This window comes from Hyla sarda, chromosome 1, assembly GCF_029499605.1.
Source record: "Hyla sarda isolate aHylSar1 chromosome 1, aHylSar1.hap1, whole genome shotgun sequence".
Lineage (NCBI taxonomy): Eukaryota > Metazoa > Chordata > Amphibia > Anura > Hylidae > Hyla > Hyla sarda.
Window position 1 is genome coordinate 59,751,793 of NC_079189.1, and position 14,586 is coordinate 59,766,378.

The 14,586-nt window shown below is 46.9% G+C and overlaps 1 protein-coding gene and 1 long non-coding RNA gene across 2 annotated transcripts in view; one reads left to right on the forward strand and one right to left on the reverse strand.

The window, feature by feature from the left end:
• NSG1 (neuronal vesicle trafficking associated 1) overlaps positions 1 to 14,586 on the reverse strand; it is an 86,798-nt gene that overhangs the window by 60,680 nt on the left and 11,532 nt on the right. Inside the window, exon 3 of the mRNA XM_056555135.1 lies at positions 6,098 to 6,214. Within this exon, the coding sequence (XP_056411110.1) occupies positions 6,098 to 6,214 (117 nt within the window). The remainder of the gene's footprint in view (positions 1 to 6,097; positions 6,215 to 14,586) is intronic.
• Positions 1 to 14,586, forward strand: part of LOC130354439 (uncharacterized) — a 94,756-nt gene that overhangs the window by 19,451 nt on the left and 60,719 nt on the right. The window lies entirely within an intron of this gene.

Sequence of the window (14,586 nt, forward strand, 5' to 3'; positions counted from 1 at the left end):
CCAAGATATGGACTCTGTTCGCACGAGGCGTTTCGTCTCCTCGGCTCCTCTCTCCTCTGGTCCCCTGCAATCTGTTCCTGTGCCTCCCGCCGTGGAGGCTATGCAGGTCGACCGGTCTCGCCTGACACCTCAAGAGAGGACACGACGCCGTATGGAGAACCTCTGCCTGTACTGTGCTAGTACCGAACACTTCCTGAGGGATTGTCCTATCCGTCCTCCCCGCCTGGAAAGACGTACGCTGACTCCGCACAAAGGTGAGACAGTCCTTGATGTCTACTCTGCTTCTCCACGTCTTACTGTGCCTGTGCGGATGTCTGCCTCTGCCTTCTCCTTCTCTACAGTGGCCTTCTTGGACTCTGGATCTGCAGGAAATTTTATTTTGGCCTCTCTCGTCAACAGGTTCAACATCCCAGTGACCAGTCTCGCCAGACCCCTCTACATCAATTGTGTAAATAATGAAAGATTGGACTGTACCATACGTTTCCGCACGGAGCCCCTTCTTATGAGCATCGGATCTCATCATGAGAGGATTGAACTTTTGGTCCTTCCCAATTGCACCTCGGAGATTCTCCTTGGACTTCCCTGGCTTCAACTTCATTCCCCAACCCTGGATTGGTCCACTGGGGAGATCAAGAGTTGGGGGTCCTCTTGTTCCAAGAACTGTCTAAAACCGGTTCCCAGTAACCCTTGCCGTAACTCTGTGGTTCCTCCAGTAACCGGTCTCCCTAAGGCCTATATGGACTTCGCGGATGTTTTCTGCAAAAAACAAGCTGAGACTCTACCTCCTCACAGGCCTTATGATTGCCCTATCGACCTCCTCCCGGGTACTACTCCACCCCGGGGCAGAATTTATCCTCTCTCTGCCCCAGAGACTCTTGCCATGTCCGAATACGTCCAGGAGAATCTAAAAAAGGGCTTTATCCGTAAATCCTCCTCTCCTGCCGGAGCCGGATTTTTCTTTGTGTCCAAAAAAGATGGCTCCCTACGTCCTTGCATTGACTACCGCGGTCTTAATAAAATCACGGTTAAGAACCGCTACCCCTTACCCCTCATCTCTGAACTCTTTGATCGCCTCCAAGGTGCCCACATCTTCACTAAATTGGACTTAAGAGGCGCCTATAACCTCATCCGCATCAGAGAGGGGGACGAGTGGAAAACGGCATTTAACACCAGAGATGGACACTTTGAGTATCTGGTCATGCCCTTTGGACTGTGCAATGCCCCTGCCGTCTTCCAAGACTTTGTCAATGAAATTTTTCGTGATCTGTTATACTCCTGTGTTGTGGTATATCTGGACGATATCCTAATTTTTTCTGCCAATCTAGAAGAACACCGCCAGCATGTCCGTATGGTTCTTCAGAGACTTCGTGACAACCAACTCTATGCCAAAATTGAGAAATGTCTGTTTGAATGCCAATCTCTTCCTTTTCTAGGATATTTGGTCTCTGGCCAGGGACTACAGATGGATCCAGACAAACTCTCTGCCGTCTTAAATTGGCCACGCCCCTCCGGACTCCGTGCTATCCAACGCTTTTTGGGGTTCGCCAATTATTACAGGCAATTTATTCCACATTTTTCTACCATTGTGGCTCCTATCGTGGCTTTAACCAAAAAAAATGCTGATCCCAAGTCCTGGCCTCCTCAAGCAGAAGACTCCTTTAAACGACTCAAGTCTGCCTTTTCTTCGGCTCCCGTGCTCTCCAGACCTGACCCTTCCAAACCCTTCCTATTGGAGGTTGATGCCTCCTCAGTAGGAGCTGGAGCTGTTCTTCTACAAAAAAATTCTTCCGGGCATGCTGTCACTTGTGGTTTTTTCTCTAGGACCTTCTCTCCAGCGGAGAGGAACTACTCCATCGGGGATCGAGAGCTTCTAGCCATTAAATTAGCACTTGAGGAATGGAGGCATCTGCTGGAGGGATCAAGATTTCCTGTTATTATCTACACCGACCACAAGAACCTCTCCTACCTCCAGTCGGCCCAACGGCTGAATCCTCGCCAGGCCCGGTGGTCTCTGTTCTTTGCCCGATTTAATTTTGAGATTCACTTTCGTCCTGCCGATAAGAACATTAGGGCCGATGCTCTCTCTCGTTCCTCGGATGCCTCAGAAGTTGATCTCCCTCCGCAACACATCATTCCACCTGACTGCCTGATCTCCACTTCTCCTGCCTCCATCAGGCAGACTCCTCCAGGAAAGACCTTTGTTTCTCCACGCCAACGCCTCGGAATCCTCAAATGGGGTCACTCCTCCCATCTCGCAGGTCATGCGGGCATCAAGAAATCTGTGCAACTCATCTCCCGCTTCTATTGGTGGCCGACTCTGGAGACGGATGTTGGGGACTTTGTGCGAGCCTGCACTATCTGTGCCCGGGATAAGACTCCTCGCCAGAAGCCCGCTGGTTTTCTTCATCCTCTGCCTGTCCCCGAACAGCCTTGGTCTCTGATTGGTATGGATTTTATTACTGATTTACCCCCTTCCCGTGGCAACACCGTTATTTGGGTGGTCGTTGATCGATTCTCCAAAATGGCACATTTCATCCCTCTTCCTGGTCTTCCTTCTGCGCCTCAGTTGGCTAAACAATTTTTTGTACACATTTTTCGTCTTCACGGGTTGCCTACGCAGATTGTCTCGGATAGAGGGGTCCAATTCGTGTCTAAATTCTGGAGAGCTCTCTGTAAACAACTCAAGATTAAATTAAATTTTTCCTCTGCATATCATCCCCAGTCCAATGGACAAGTAGAAAGAATTAACCAGATCCTGGGTGATTATTTGCGACATTTTGTTTCCTCCCGCCAGGATGACTGGGCAGATCTCCTTCCATGGGCCGAATTCTCGTATAACTTCAGGGTCTCTGAATCTTCCTCCAAATCCCCATTTTTCGTGGTGTACGGCCGTCACCCTCTTCCCCCCCTCCCTACCCCCTTGCCCTCTGGTCTGCCCGCTGTGGATGAAATTTCTCGTGACCTTTCCATTATATGGAGAGAGACCCAAAATTCTCTCTTACAGGCTTCTTCACGCATGAAGAGGTTCGCGGATAAGAAAAGAAGAGCTCCCCCCGTTTTTTCCCCTGGAGACAAGGTATGGCTCTCCGCTAAATATGTCCGCTTCCGTGTCCCTAGCTACAAGTTGGGACCACGCTATCTTGGTCCTTTCAAAATTTTGTGTCAAATTAATCCTGTCTCTTATAAACTTCTTCTTCCTCCTTCTCTTCGTATCCCTAATGCCTTTCACGTCTCTCTTCTCAAACCACTCATCCTCAACCGTTTTTCTCCCAAATCTGTTCCTCCCACTCCTGTTTCCGGCTCCTCGGACGTCTTCTCGGTCAAGGAAATTTTGGCTGCCAAAAAGGTCAGAGGGAAAAATTTTTTTTTAGTAGACTGGGAGGGTTGTGGTCCTGAAGAGAGATCCTGGGAACCTGAGGACAACATCCTTGACAAAAGTCTGCTCCTCAGGTTCTCAGGCTCCAAGAAGAGGGGGAGACCCAAGGGGGGGGGTACTGTTACGCCGAGCGCTCCGGGTCCCCGCTCCTCCCCGGAGCGCTCGCTTCACTCCCTCCGCTGCAGCGCTCCGGTCACGTCCTCTGACCCGGGGCGCTGCGATCCTGCTGCCAGCCGGGATGCGATTCGCGATGCGGGTAGCGCCCGCTCGCGATGCGCACCCCGGCTCCCCTACCTGACTCGCTCCCCGTCTGTTCTGTCCCGGCGCGCGCGGCCCCGCTCCCTAGGGCGCGCGCGCGCCGGGTCTCTGCGATTTAAAGGGCCACTGCGCCGCTGATTGGCGCAGTGGTTCCAATTAGGGTTTTCACCTGTGCACTTCCCTATATTACCTCACTTCCCTTGCACTCCCTTGCCGGATCTTGTTGCCTTAGTGCCAGTGAAAGCGTTCCTTGTGTGTTCCTTGCCAGTGTTTCCAGACCTTCTGCCGTTGCCCCTGACTACGATCCTTGCTGCCTGCCCCGACCTTCTGCTACGTCCGACCTTGCTTCTGCCTACTCCCTTGTACCGCGCCTATCTTCAGCAGCCAGAGAGGTGAGCCGTTGCTAGTGGATACGACCTGGTCACTACCGCCGCAGCAAGACCATCCCGCTTTGCGGCGGGCTCTGGTGAAAACCAGTAGTGGCTTAGAACCGGTCCACTAGCACGGTCCACGCCAATCCCTCTCTGGCACAGAGGGTCCACTACCTGCCAGCCGGCATCGTGACACAGTTCCCCCACAATAGTAGGCAGCTCCCCCCACATTTGTAGGCAGCTCCCCCCACATTTGTAGGCAGCTCCCCCAACATTTGTAGGCAGCTCCCCCCACATTAGGTCAGCAGTTCCCCCACAATAGTAGGCAGCTCCCCCCACATTTGTAGGCAATTCCCCCAAATTAGGTCAGCATTTCCCCCACAATAGTAGGCAGTTCCCCCACAATAGTAGGCAGCTCCCCCCACATTTGTAGGCAGCTCCCCCCACATTTGTAGGCAGCTCCCCCAACATTTGTAGGCAGCTCCCCCCACATTTGTAGGCAGCTCCCCCCACATTAGGTCAGCAGTTCCCCCACAATAGTAGGCAGCTCCCCCCAACAGACATACAGCTTCCAGCCATATACAGTGTATGGCTGCAGGCTGTATGTCTGTACTGGTCTGCCCCCACAGTGTTCCGATCACCGCTCCTCCGGCCCCGGTCACCATCTACTGCTATGGCCTATGGACCATAGCAGTAGGTGCCGGGACCGGGGAGAGGTGACCGGATCACTTAAGATAGCACGGCCGGTCGCTCACCAGGCCCCGGTCGGCGTGCGTCCTCCTGCGGTCCTCCTAGTCCTGCGCTCCTCTGCCTCTATGGTTGTAGGCACTTGACGTCACTGACGTCCCGTGCGTACAACCATAGAGACGGAGGACCGGACCGCAGGAGGACCGAAGGAGGATCGCAGGAGGACACTTGCCGCCGGGGAATGATAAGTGACCGGCGGACATCCTTATGTCCCGAAAAGATTTTTCGGGACACAGGGATGTCCGGCATAGGAATACCTATGATTATCTGCCCAGGCGGGCTCCCGTGTGTGGCTGCAGGCGGAGGCCAGCCAGAGCAAGTAAAAACTAATACTGTATACTGAAAACCAGGGGGCCTCCAGCTGTTGTAAAACTACAACTCCCAGCATGCCCGGACAGCCTTTGCCATGCTGGGAGTTGTAGTTTCACAACAGCTGGAGGCCCCCTGGTTTTTAGTATACAGTATTAGTTTTTACTTGCTCTGGCCGGCCCCCACCTGCAGCCACACACGGGAGCCCGCCTGGGCAGATAATCAGAAGTTTTCCTATCCCGGACCTCAATACCCGGCATATAAGACGACCCCCGACTTTTCAGAAGAAAATTCGGGGTTAAAAAGTCGTCTTATACGCCGGGATATACTTGGAACTGTGTTCTAGTGTATTATGCCTCCTGAAAATGTATAAATAAATTGTTACTACCCCTCCTTGTCAGAAAGGTGTGTTCCTACACAGCCTGGCACTGCCCGTCCTGATAGAACAGTGTCAGACTGTGTAGTGGCATGCAGTTTGACAAAGGAAATAACTCACCCAATTGTCAATTTATTCATTATTTTATGGAGGAATAAAAGAGGAACAGAATCTTTTTGTATTTACTTCCCAAACCTTTTTGTCCCACATACAATCTACCAGACACCAGAGCGTTTCAAAGCACAGGATGATCACAGCTTTTTGAGCCAGGGATTAGAGATGAGCAAACTTACAGTAAATTCGATTCGTCACAAACTTCTCGGCTCGGCAGTTGATGACTTATCCTGCATAAATTAGTTCAGCTTTCAGGTGCTCCGGTGGGCTGGAAAAGGTGGATACAGTCCTAGGAGACTCTTTCCTAGGACTGTATCCACCTTTTCCAGCCCACCGGAGCACCGGAAAGCTGAACTAATTTATGCAGGAAAAGACATCAACTGCCGAGCCGAGAAGTCCGTGACGAATCAAATTTACTGTAAGTTCGATCATCTCTACCAGGGACCACTCCTTAGGCCCGAATAGAATTCATATAATGGAAGGGTATATATATATATATATATATATATATATATATATATATATATATTTATATGCATTGGTTACCTTGAATCTTTCAGATACTCCTTCACTGATACTGATTGTAAATTCAGCAATTTTCGGAGAACGGAATTTCCCTTTCTTGTGATCACGTTCATACTCAGTCTTTGTTTTCACCACAACCTTGAAAAAAAATAAAGAAAAAATAAGTTATTACACAAATGTTAATCACAAGTCATACAACGCTGAAAGGTGGAAAGTTTTGTATTGTTACATGGGCTATAGATTCTCTATGGGCTGTAAATTCATGGGTGGGAATTCTCTGACTACACATTTATAACAATTTAAAGGGGTTATCCAGGAAAAAAAACTTTTTTTTATATATCAACTGGCTCCAGAAAGTTAAACAGATTTGTAAATTATAAAATCCAAGAGAGAGTACATCGGCACCGCCAATCACACACTCGATGCCAGAATCCGCAAAATCAGCGTCTGGTGACTCCCCCACACGCCGCTGCTCTCCCGAGCTAGAAGCCTGGACACCGCTGAGATGCCGGTTTGATTCCTTCATCGGTGACATCAGACATGGGTGAGTGCATTCCCAATCTCTTTTGTTATAGTAGATTTGTAAATTACTTCTATTAAAAAAAAAATCTTAATCCTTTCAGTACTTATGAGCTTCTGAAGTTAAGGTTGTTCTTTTCTGTCTAAGTTCTCTCTGATGACACGTGTCTCAGGAACCGCCCAGTTTAGAAGCAAATCCCCATAGCAAACCTCTTCTAAACTGGGCGTTTGCCGAGACAGGTGTCATCAGAGAGCACTCAAAAAGAACAACTCAACTTCAGAAGCTCATAAATACTGAAAGGATTAAGATTTTTTTTTTTTATAGAAGTAATTTACAAATCTGTTTAACTTTCTGGAACCAGTTGATATATAAAAAAAAAAAGTTTTTCTCCTGGAATACCCCTTTAATCAAAATACAAAATGGCCTTAGAGCAGTGGTCTTCAACCTGAGGACCTCCAGATGTTGCAAAACTACAATTCCCAGCATGCCCGGACAGCCAACGGCTGTCCGGGCATGCTGGGAGTTGTAGTTTTGCAACATCTGGAGGTCCGCAGGTTGAAGACTACTGCCTTAGAGTATCTGAACCTAGAATAACCCCTCGAGGGCTGCACTGCAACGTTTTGTAGCACTACAGATTGGTTAGTGACAGCTGCAGTCTACAAGATTGCATAAAACTCAATGGGGGAAATTCATAATCTGCAGTGTTTTGGTGCAACACGTGGTATGTATTCTGCACAGATTTTACTATGAGGCATAAGCCTTGTAATAATTCCAGCTACTTGTTTCACGCAATTATTACATTTAATGCACAAAACTGCGCACCTGATGTGCAGGCTACACTTTCCAAAAAAAAAAAAAAAAAAAGAAAAATTATAGAGATTCTTTTCCCATTCTATTAAAAGTGACTGTGCGAGAAAAGGCTTTGGAAACTCCAGATAATGTTGAAGCCCCAAGATCAAGTTTGGAAACCACTACATCACCAATGGCTCCAACCAGTAAGGACATGTTACCAAATGGACAAAATAAAGTTGCTGGTGAATGCACCTTTTAAACCTCAATTAGGGCCTGTTAAACTCTGCGGACATTCAGCCGGCAGAATGTCTGCTTGCAGCGGTAGGGCTGGGCAGACGTGCGCTGTCTCATTCCGCCAGCAGAATTCTGCTTCGATGATTCCGCAATGTGCACAGAGCGACAGAATCCCATTGAAAACAAAGGGACTCTGCTGCAAGAGGAATACCGCAACAGGCCCCAAGGCTGTGTTCACACGGGGTGTTTAGTTAGCGGTACTGCCACTAATTGCACCACGATTATACCACTATTTTCCAAAATCCCAATTTTGAAAATTATATATAGAAAATTTGGAAAAAATTGTGGTAAAATATTTGGAAAATAGTGGTATAACTGTGGGGTAGTTAGCATAACCACAGCCTTAAAGGGGTACTTTGCCCCAAGATATCTCATCCCCTATCCCAAGATAGAGGATACGATGTCTGATCACGGGGGGTCCGACCGCTGAGACCCGCCACAATCTCAGAGCCGGCGCTGTGGTGTTCTAAACACGGAAGCTTGGAGCTTCCATGTTCATGATGCCACGCCACGCCGCCTCCATTCATGTCTATGGGAGGGGGCATGATGGCTAGTACATAGCTGTCACGCCTCCTCCTATAGACATGAATGGAGGAGGCGTGACGGCTGTGGTCATCCGGCACGAAGCAGAGTTTGCTCCATGCACTGGATTACTGGGGTGCCCTGCCCCCCAGCGATCAGACATCTTATCCCCAGCCGTTGGCTTTCCAGGTATGCTGGGAGTTGTAGTTTTGCAACAGCTGGAGGCACCCTGGTTGGAAAACACTGCATTAGATGGACAAGGCCAAGAGCATTTCCAGCCAGTGTATTTGATGTACTGATGCCATGTTAGTGACTGGCACAAATGGAGATGAATTCTACACCTGTTTAAACCCAATCACCAGGCAGAGGGTTTTCTGTGCAGGAATTCGCTTGTCTATTACGGAGCCATCATATTACAGTGAAGGCCATCAATCCAGACATGACACTTCTTCATTGAGCTCAATTTATCGCACACTCTGAAACCCTCTTTCACACGCAACGTTATATTCAGCGCTGCCATAGACGCATGTCACTCACATAAGAATTTCACTAGAGCCCTGCATTGAGATCCCGCAGGACCCGACCCAAAACGTGCAGGCAGTCAGGAGGCTGCTGCGGGCGGGAGCAGGCGGTCAGGCGCTATGCCTGCGGGTCCAGCAAATCCCGCACTGCTGCAGCCGTGGTGCTGGCAAAAAGGGAAAGATGCCAAGGGCCGACAAAAAAAATAAAACTATTTTTACATCTCCCGCCTGTGACTCACAACACTGCAGGGGAGAAGGGAAGTCTGTGTACGTATTGAGAGTGTGTGCGCACACAGCCTCCGGCGCCATGATTGAGGTGCAGCCCGGGAAGGGGATCCACGCTCGCACCTGCCCGGAAGGGGATGCTGCTCCGGAACCACAGCTCAGCTTCAGGTACCCCAGTCCCCCCTGTCACTTGTCCTCCTCTCTGTCACTCCTGTCATTACCCATTGAGCCCTCCTACACCCCTGTTATACACATGGGGGTAGGTGCAGAGCATTGCACCCTAGTTTCTGTACTACAGAAATGTACAATGTTGGCGGGAGCGGGCCGGATTGGACAAAGATATTGTGGGAGCGGGCGATAGTGGAGAAAACACCCTGTGGGAATGGACAGAAATTTACCGGAAGCAGGATTTAAAATAAATAGATAAAAAAAAAAACAGTCCTACGCAGGGCTCTACTTCTCGTCTCTTTCTCCAACACCTAGAAGTCGTTTGATATTTGTCAAAAATAGATTTGTTTAAATTAAAAAATAAATAAATAAAAAAATATCATATAGCGTGGCAGAATTATCATGTAATTGATTTGTAGCTCAGCAGGAGGGTGATATGAATACATAATCCCTTGCTAAGCAATACTTCCCAATAATGTTCTGCATGCCCTAAATTGTAAGGGGATTAATGGCATTAAGTGTGTTATTAACATAGGGGACCTGAATCATTACCATAAATCTGTATAATATCTTCTGTAGCTACCGTATTTATCGGCGTATAACACGCACTTTTAAAACTTAATTTCAAGGCAATGTGTTATTCACTCGATAAATCTTCTGGTCACTGATTTAAAGTGGCAGCAGCTGCTTGTTAAGGATTAGCAGCCCGGCCGTTGCCACTTTAAATCAGTGACCAGCGGCGGCTCCTGCGGGTTCAGACTTCTCCCCGCTCTGCTTTTTATTTTTCATTTTCCTTGCCTCCCTTTTCCCCCTGCTTTTATTGTTTTGTTTTTTTATCTTCCTTACCTCGCCATGCTCTGGCATACCAGGTCAGGTGGCGGGTCTTGCGGGTTGCGCGGTCAGTGAAGCAGGAGAGTGACATCCTCTGCTGTCTCTGCTGCACAGCATCGGGGGGTGGACCAAACTGAGGTGCAGGGGAAATCAAAGTTGGGGGGATGATATGGTGTGATGTCCCAGTACAGGATATCATTCTACAGTCCTATCATCTTGAGTCCCTATACATCCTCAGGGCTCACCTGCAGTGTTCCCCATAATGTAATTAGTTGTACATAAAGTGTAAAGGACCTTTGATATAGTCACATGGTTATTTGTCACATGATAATATTTGTCATATGTTAAGTCACAGTTTTGTTACCCAGAGAGCACCAGGTGACCAGGTGATCCGCGGCTAGCCTATGGGCTCCTTGCTCAGCCCCCCTTTATAAGAGGGGGAGGTACTACAATCTCTCTCTTCCACCACACTTTCTGCTGAGGTCAAGTCCAGTCCAGACGTCTCAGAGCCAGTGTCGGGCACATCTGGAGGCCTCAAGCCTAAATTACAGCCACAAGTAAGTAAGTCAAGTCGTCTCTGTCTGCTGTCACTATCTTCAGTCAAGTCAAGTCTATTATAGCCAGTATGGCTGTCATAAAGTCTGTCAAAGTCACTGCAAGTCCCAGCAAGTTGAGGTCCCCTGTGTTACTGGTCATGTCTCTTGGATCCTGGCCTAGCTGTAAAGACTGTACCATCTGTTTACCTCAGTAATGCTACCGTTAACCCTGACCAGGCCTTGGACTCTTATTTGCCCTGCCTAACTAGGACTAGCGGTTCTACCGTTCGGGTGGTTCTCGGTTAATACCACACCCTGGCGTCACGAACATTTAGGGGTTAACACAATCTGCCCCTGGGCTACAACATCTGCCACATCCACCTCACTTCACACCCCGACACCACAATGGCATTTAGTCTGTCATTTATCTTACATATATTATTTTTTTTTAACTTAAATTTCCCTGTTAAAATGGGGGTGCGTGTTATACCTCAGTGCATGTTATATGCCAATAAATACAATAATTTGACTCCTTATCCTCTCCATATTAATGTAAAGCATCAGGGCAAAGCTACTTAGGGAATTGCTAAAACATCACTTCCATAAAAGAGAATCTTGATTCACGTATATTTTCAGCCTGGGGTGAGGGTAAGCAGCATGACCTTAGCATATCCTAACCCCCAGGTACATGTCATATATAAGGTCTGCTTTTGGCTCCCTAGTGACTGTTTTAGTTTCTGTCCATTAACTTCCATTCATTGCAGCTGCCATAAAGCAGCACTCCCACAAACACACTCCCAGCTACACTGTCTAAAAAGGGTGTATGGGCCTGATATATTGCAGGATTTCAGTACCCATGCATGCCTCTCTGGGACCCCCACCCGCCAGCACGCTTTAGGCTGCCGCTGTCTTGCTTTTGCGGCTCCAAGCTTTGACAGAGCGAAGAGCCATTGATTGGCTCCTCGCTCTGTCATTCTCTCCTGTGACAACTGATTGCATTAGTCAAGAGCTCGCTCTATTCCCTTACAATTTGGAGCACAAGTGACCCAATCATGTGCCGGAGAGGAAGGAGAGATGAGGAGCGGGCATACTGTGGACTACATGGAACCAAGCAACCAGGCCAGTTAGTTGTTTTTTTTTTGTTTTCTTTTGATAAATCTAGAGGGTGATCTATTAGGGGCTGCTACCTATTAAGGAGGGTGGGCAACTATCTACAAGAGGGCAACTATATAAAGGTGGGCAACTATCTACAAGAGGGCAACTATATAAAGGGGGGCAACTATCTACAAGGGGCAACTATATACAGAGGGGGCAATTACCTAGGGGATTCTGCCTCCAGGAGGAAACTCGCTCCAGGGAATCTCCCTACAGGAGGCAAGTATTTCCAGGGGGTCTACCTACAGAGGGCAACTATCTGTACGGGCTCTGCCTACAGGGGGCAGCTATCTAGGGGGGGTCAACCTACTTGGGGCCGCTACTTAATGGGGTAAACTACAGAAAGGGACCTATTTACCTACTGGAACTACCTAACTATCTAAAGAGGAAGACCTACTTACTCTTCCCAAACCCATTAATCTACCATCTCTACTGTGTGGGGCAATGTAGGTCTTGTAAAAGTGCGGAGAATAAAATGGTTTTTTTTTTCAGCAGGTTCTGCAGAGACAAGTCGTTGCTGAAAGAAATCATCATGGTTGTCTGAGCTGGATGGAAATTAAAAAGAAAAGTGAACGACTCCAATCAGAAAAGAAGTCACCTGTGAGTTACCAGATGTAACAGCACTGTAATCAGCTATGGACAAAAGACAGTAGGCCTATCACATGCTGCTAAGTTGTGGTGTACACGAAAGGCTCAATCCTGCAGTGACAGGAGGCGCATCCCCGGCACATGAGCTATATTGGTCTATGGGAAACCATTATCTTTTCCATATACATGCTGTATTTGAAATATACGTGAATTAAAGGGGTTATCCAGGATTAGAAAAACAAAGCGGATTAGGTCAAAAAACAGCACCATACCTGTCCTTAAATTGTGTGTGGTAATGAATCTCAGTTCCACTGAAGTGAATGGAGCCAAGTTGTAATACAACACACAACCTGAGGACAGGAGTGGTGCTGTTTTTGAAAGAAATTAGTTCCGTTTTTCTATTTCTGGATAACTCCTATAATAATATTTCAATCAATAAGGCACTATAATTACATGCGAACACACCCTTAGCAATGTGCGGGTTTACGTAAGCATCATAAAAATAATTATAAATCAGATTTTGCAGAATGGAATAAAATCAGATGTAATGCCCATTATAGCTCTCCCCCTCTTTACCCTGACTGCAACTCCAAAAACAACTTTGTATGTAACTTGTCAATACATCTGAGCACCGAGATCTAGGTATATCTCTATCAGTACCCCGTAATTGTTCCAAATTGTTCTGCTTCTCTCTACTTCACTGACAGGAATATATATATGAGCAGCCGCTCAAATGTAGTTATCTCTTCCTGCGCCAATGTCCACAGTCAGTGATCAGCACTGGAGAATTCCATCTGGTAGAAATAAACTATGATTGATCTCCACTATCAGAGCAGGTGTGTGGTGTTTTGGGGGCAGAGCCAAGACTCGCTCACTGACTTGTAGATACTTGTTGTGTGGCAATATATTAAAGGAGTTCCCTACTTGTAGTTATGGATAACATAGTGTTAAGAAATGTCATCAATATGTGATCAGTGTGGGTCCAGTTGCTGCCAGTCCCTAGCATTAAGGTGATTATAGAGCACAGTGCCTACTGGAGATCCCTCAATTGCTGATATTTCCTGTTTACTGATTTGCTTAGTAGACTGGGACAGCACCAGCAGAGTCATCTCATTATCATTATAGGGCAAGTGATTTAATTACAGCATTGTGGTACTTCTGGGGGCCTAGAAAAAGTAGAATGGCAATGGAGCACATATATTTAGGACAGCTGTTGTCTGAAAGCTTGTTTGGCCTACAGTAATTTCCCAGACTCGCTCATGTACATGTTTAGCTAATGTATACAGTACCTTAAAACTTTACTCAGAGGTAAGAGCCTGTATACAATTGCCCTGTCACTCTGTGGTCTGTCGAAGTAATGATAGCAGTTGTTGTCAGTCACCTGATTATTATTATATTATTATAGGAGGTCTCCCTAAACCTAAAAATGGAACAAAAGAAAAAGATCATTAAACCACAAATAAAAAAAACGCCATTTGTATTTAATTTGTGGTTTTATGATCCTTTTCTTTTGATTAATTTTCTGCCACTTTTAACACGTTTCTTTTAAACATTTTTATTTTCAACCCGGGGGGTTGCAAAACCTCTGTTATTCCCCCTTTAAAGGGGAACTCTGTTGGAAATTTTTTTTTCCAATCATCTGGTGCCAGAAAGTTAAACAGATTTGTAAATGACTTCTATTAAAAAATCTTAACCCTTCCAGTACTTATCAGCTGCTGTATGCTACAGATATACTACAGAGAAAATTGTGCAGTTCTTTTCAGTCTGACCACAGTGCTCTCTGCTGACTCCTCTGTTCGTGTCAGGAACTGTCCAGAGCAGGAGAGGTTTGCTATGGGGATTTGCTTCTAATCTGGACAGTTCCTGACAGGGACAGAGGTGTCAGCAGAGAGCACTGTGGTCAGACTGGAAAGAACTGCACAATTTTCTCTGTGGCATACAGCAGCTTAATTAACAAATCTGTTTAACTCTTTGGCACCAGTTAATTTGAAAACATTTGTTTTCCACTTGTTTACACTGGAGTTCCCCTTTAAGGTATCTACACTGAGACTCGCCTCAGGTGCATCTACCCTGTTCTCCCAGATAATTATCCACTTCACCTTACTTGGACTTGAAACTACAAGGTGGTGAGCTGACCCTGTTTTCTTCCTAATTTATGGATATATATATATATATATATATATATACATATATATATATATATATATATACAGTGATTCCCCTATGGCCCCAACATACATGATCATTTCAACATACGATGGCCTCTCTAAGGCCATCGTATGTTGAAGTCAGCATCAACATACGATGATTTTATATGTCGGGGCCATCACATAAACAGCTATCCGGTAGCGCAGACTG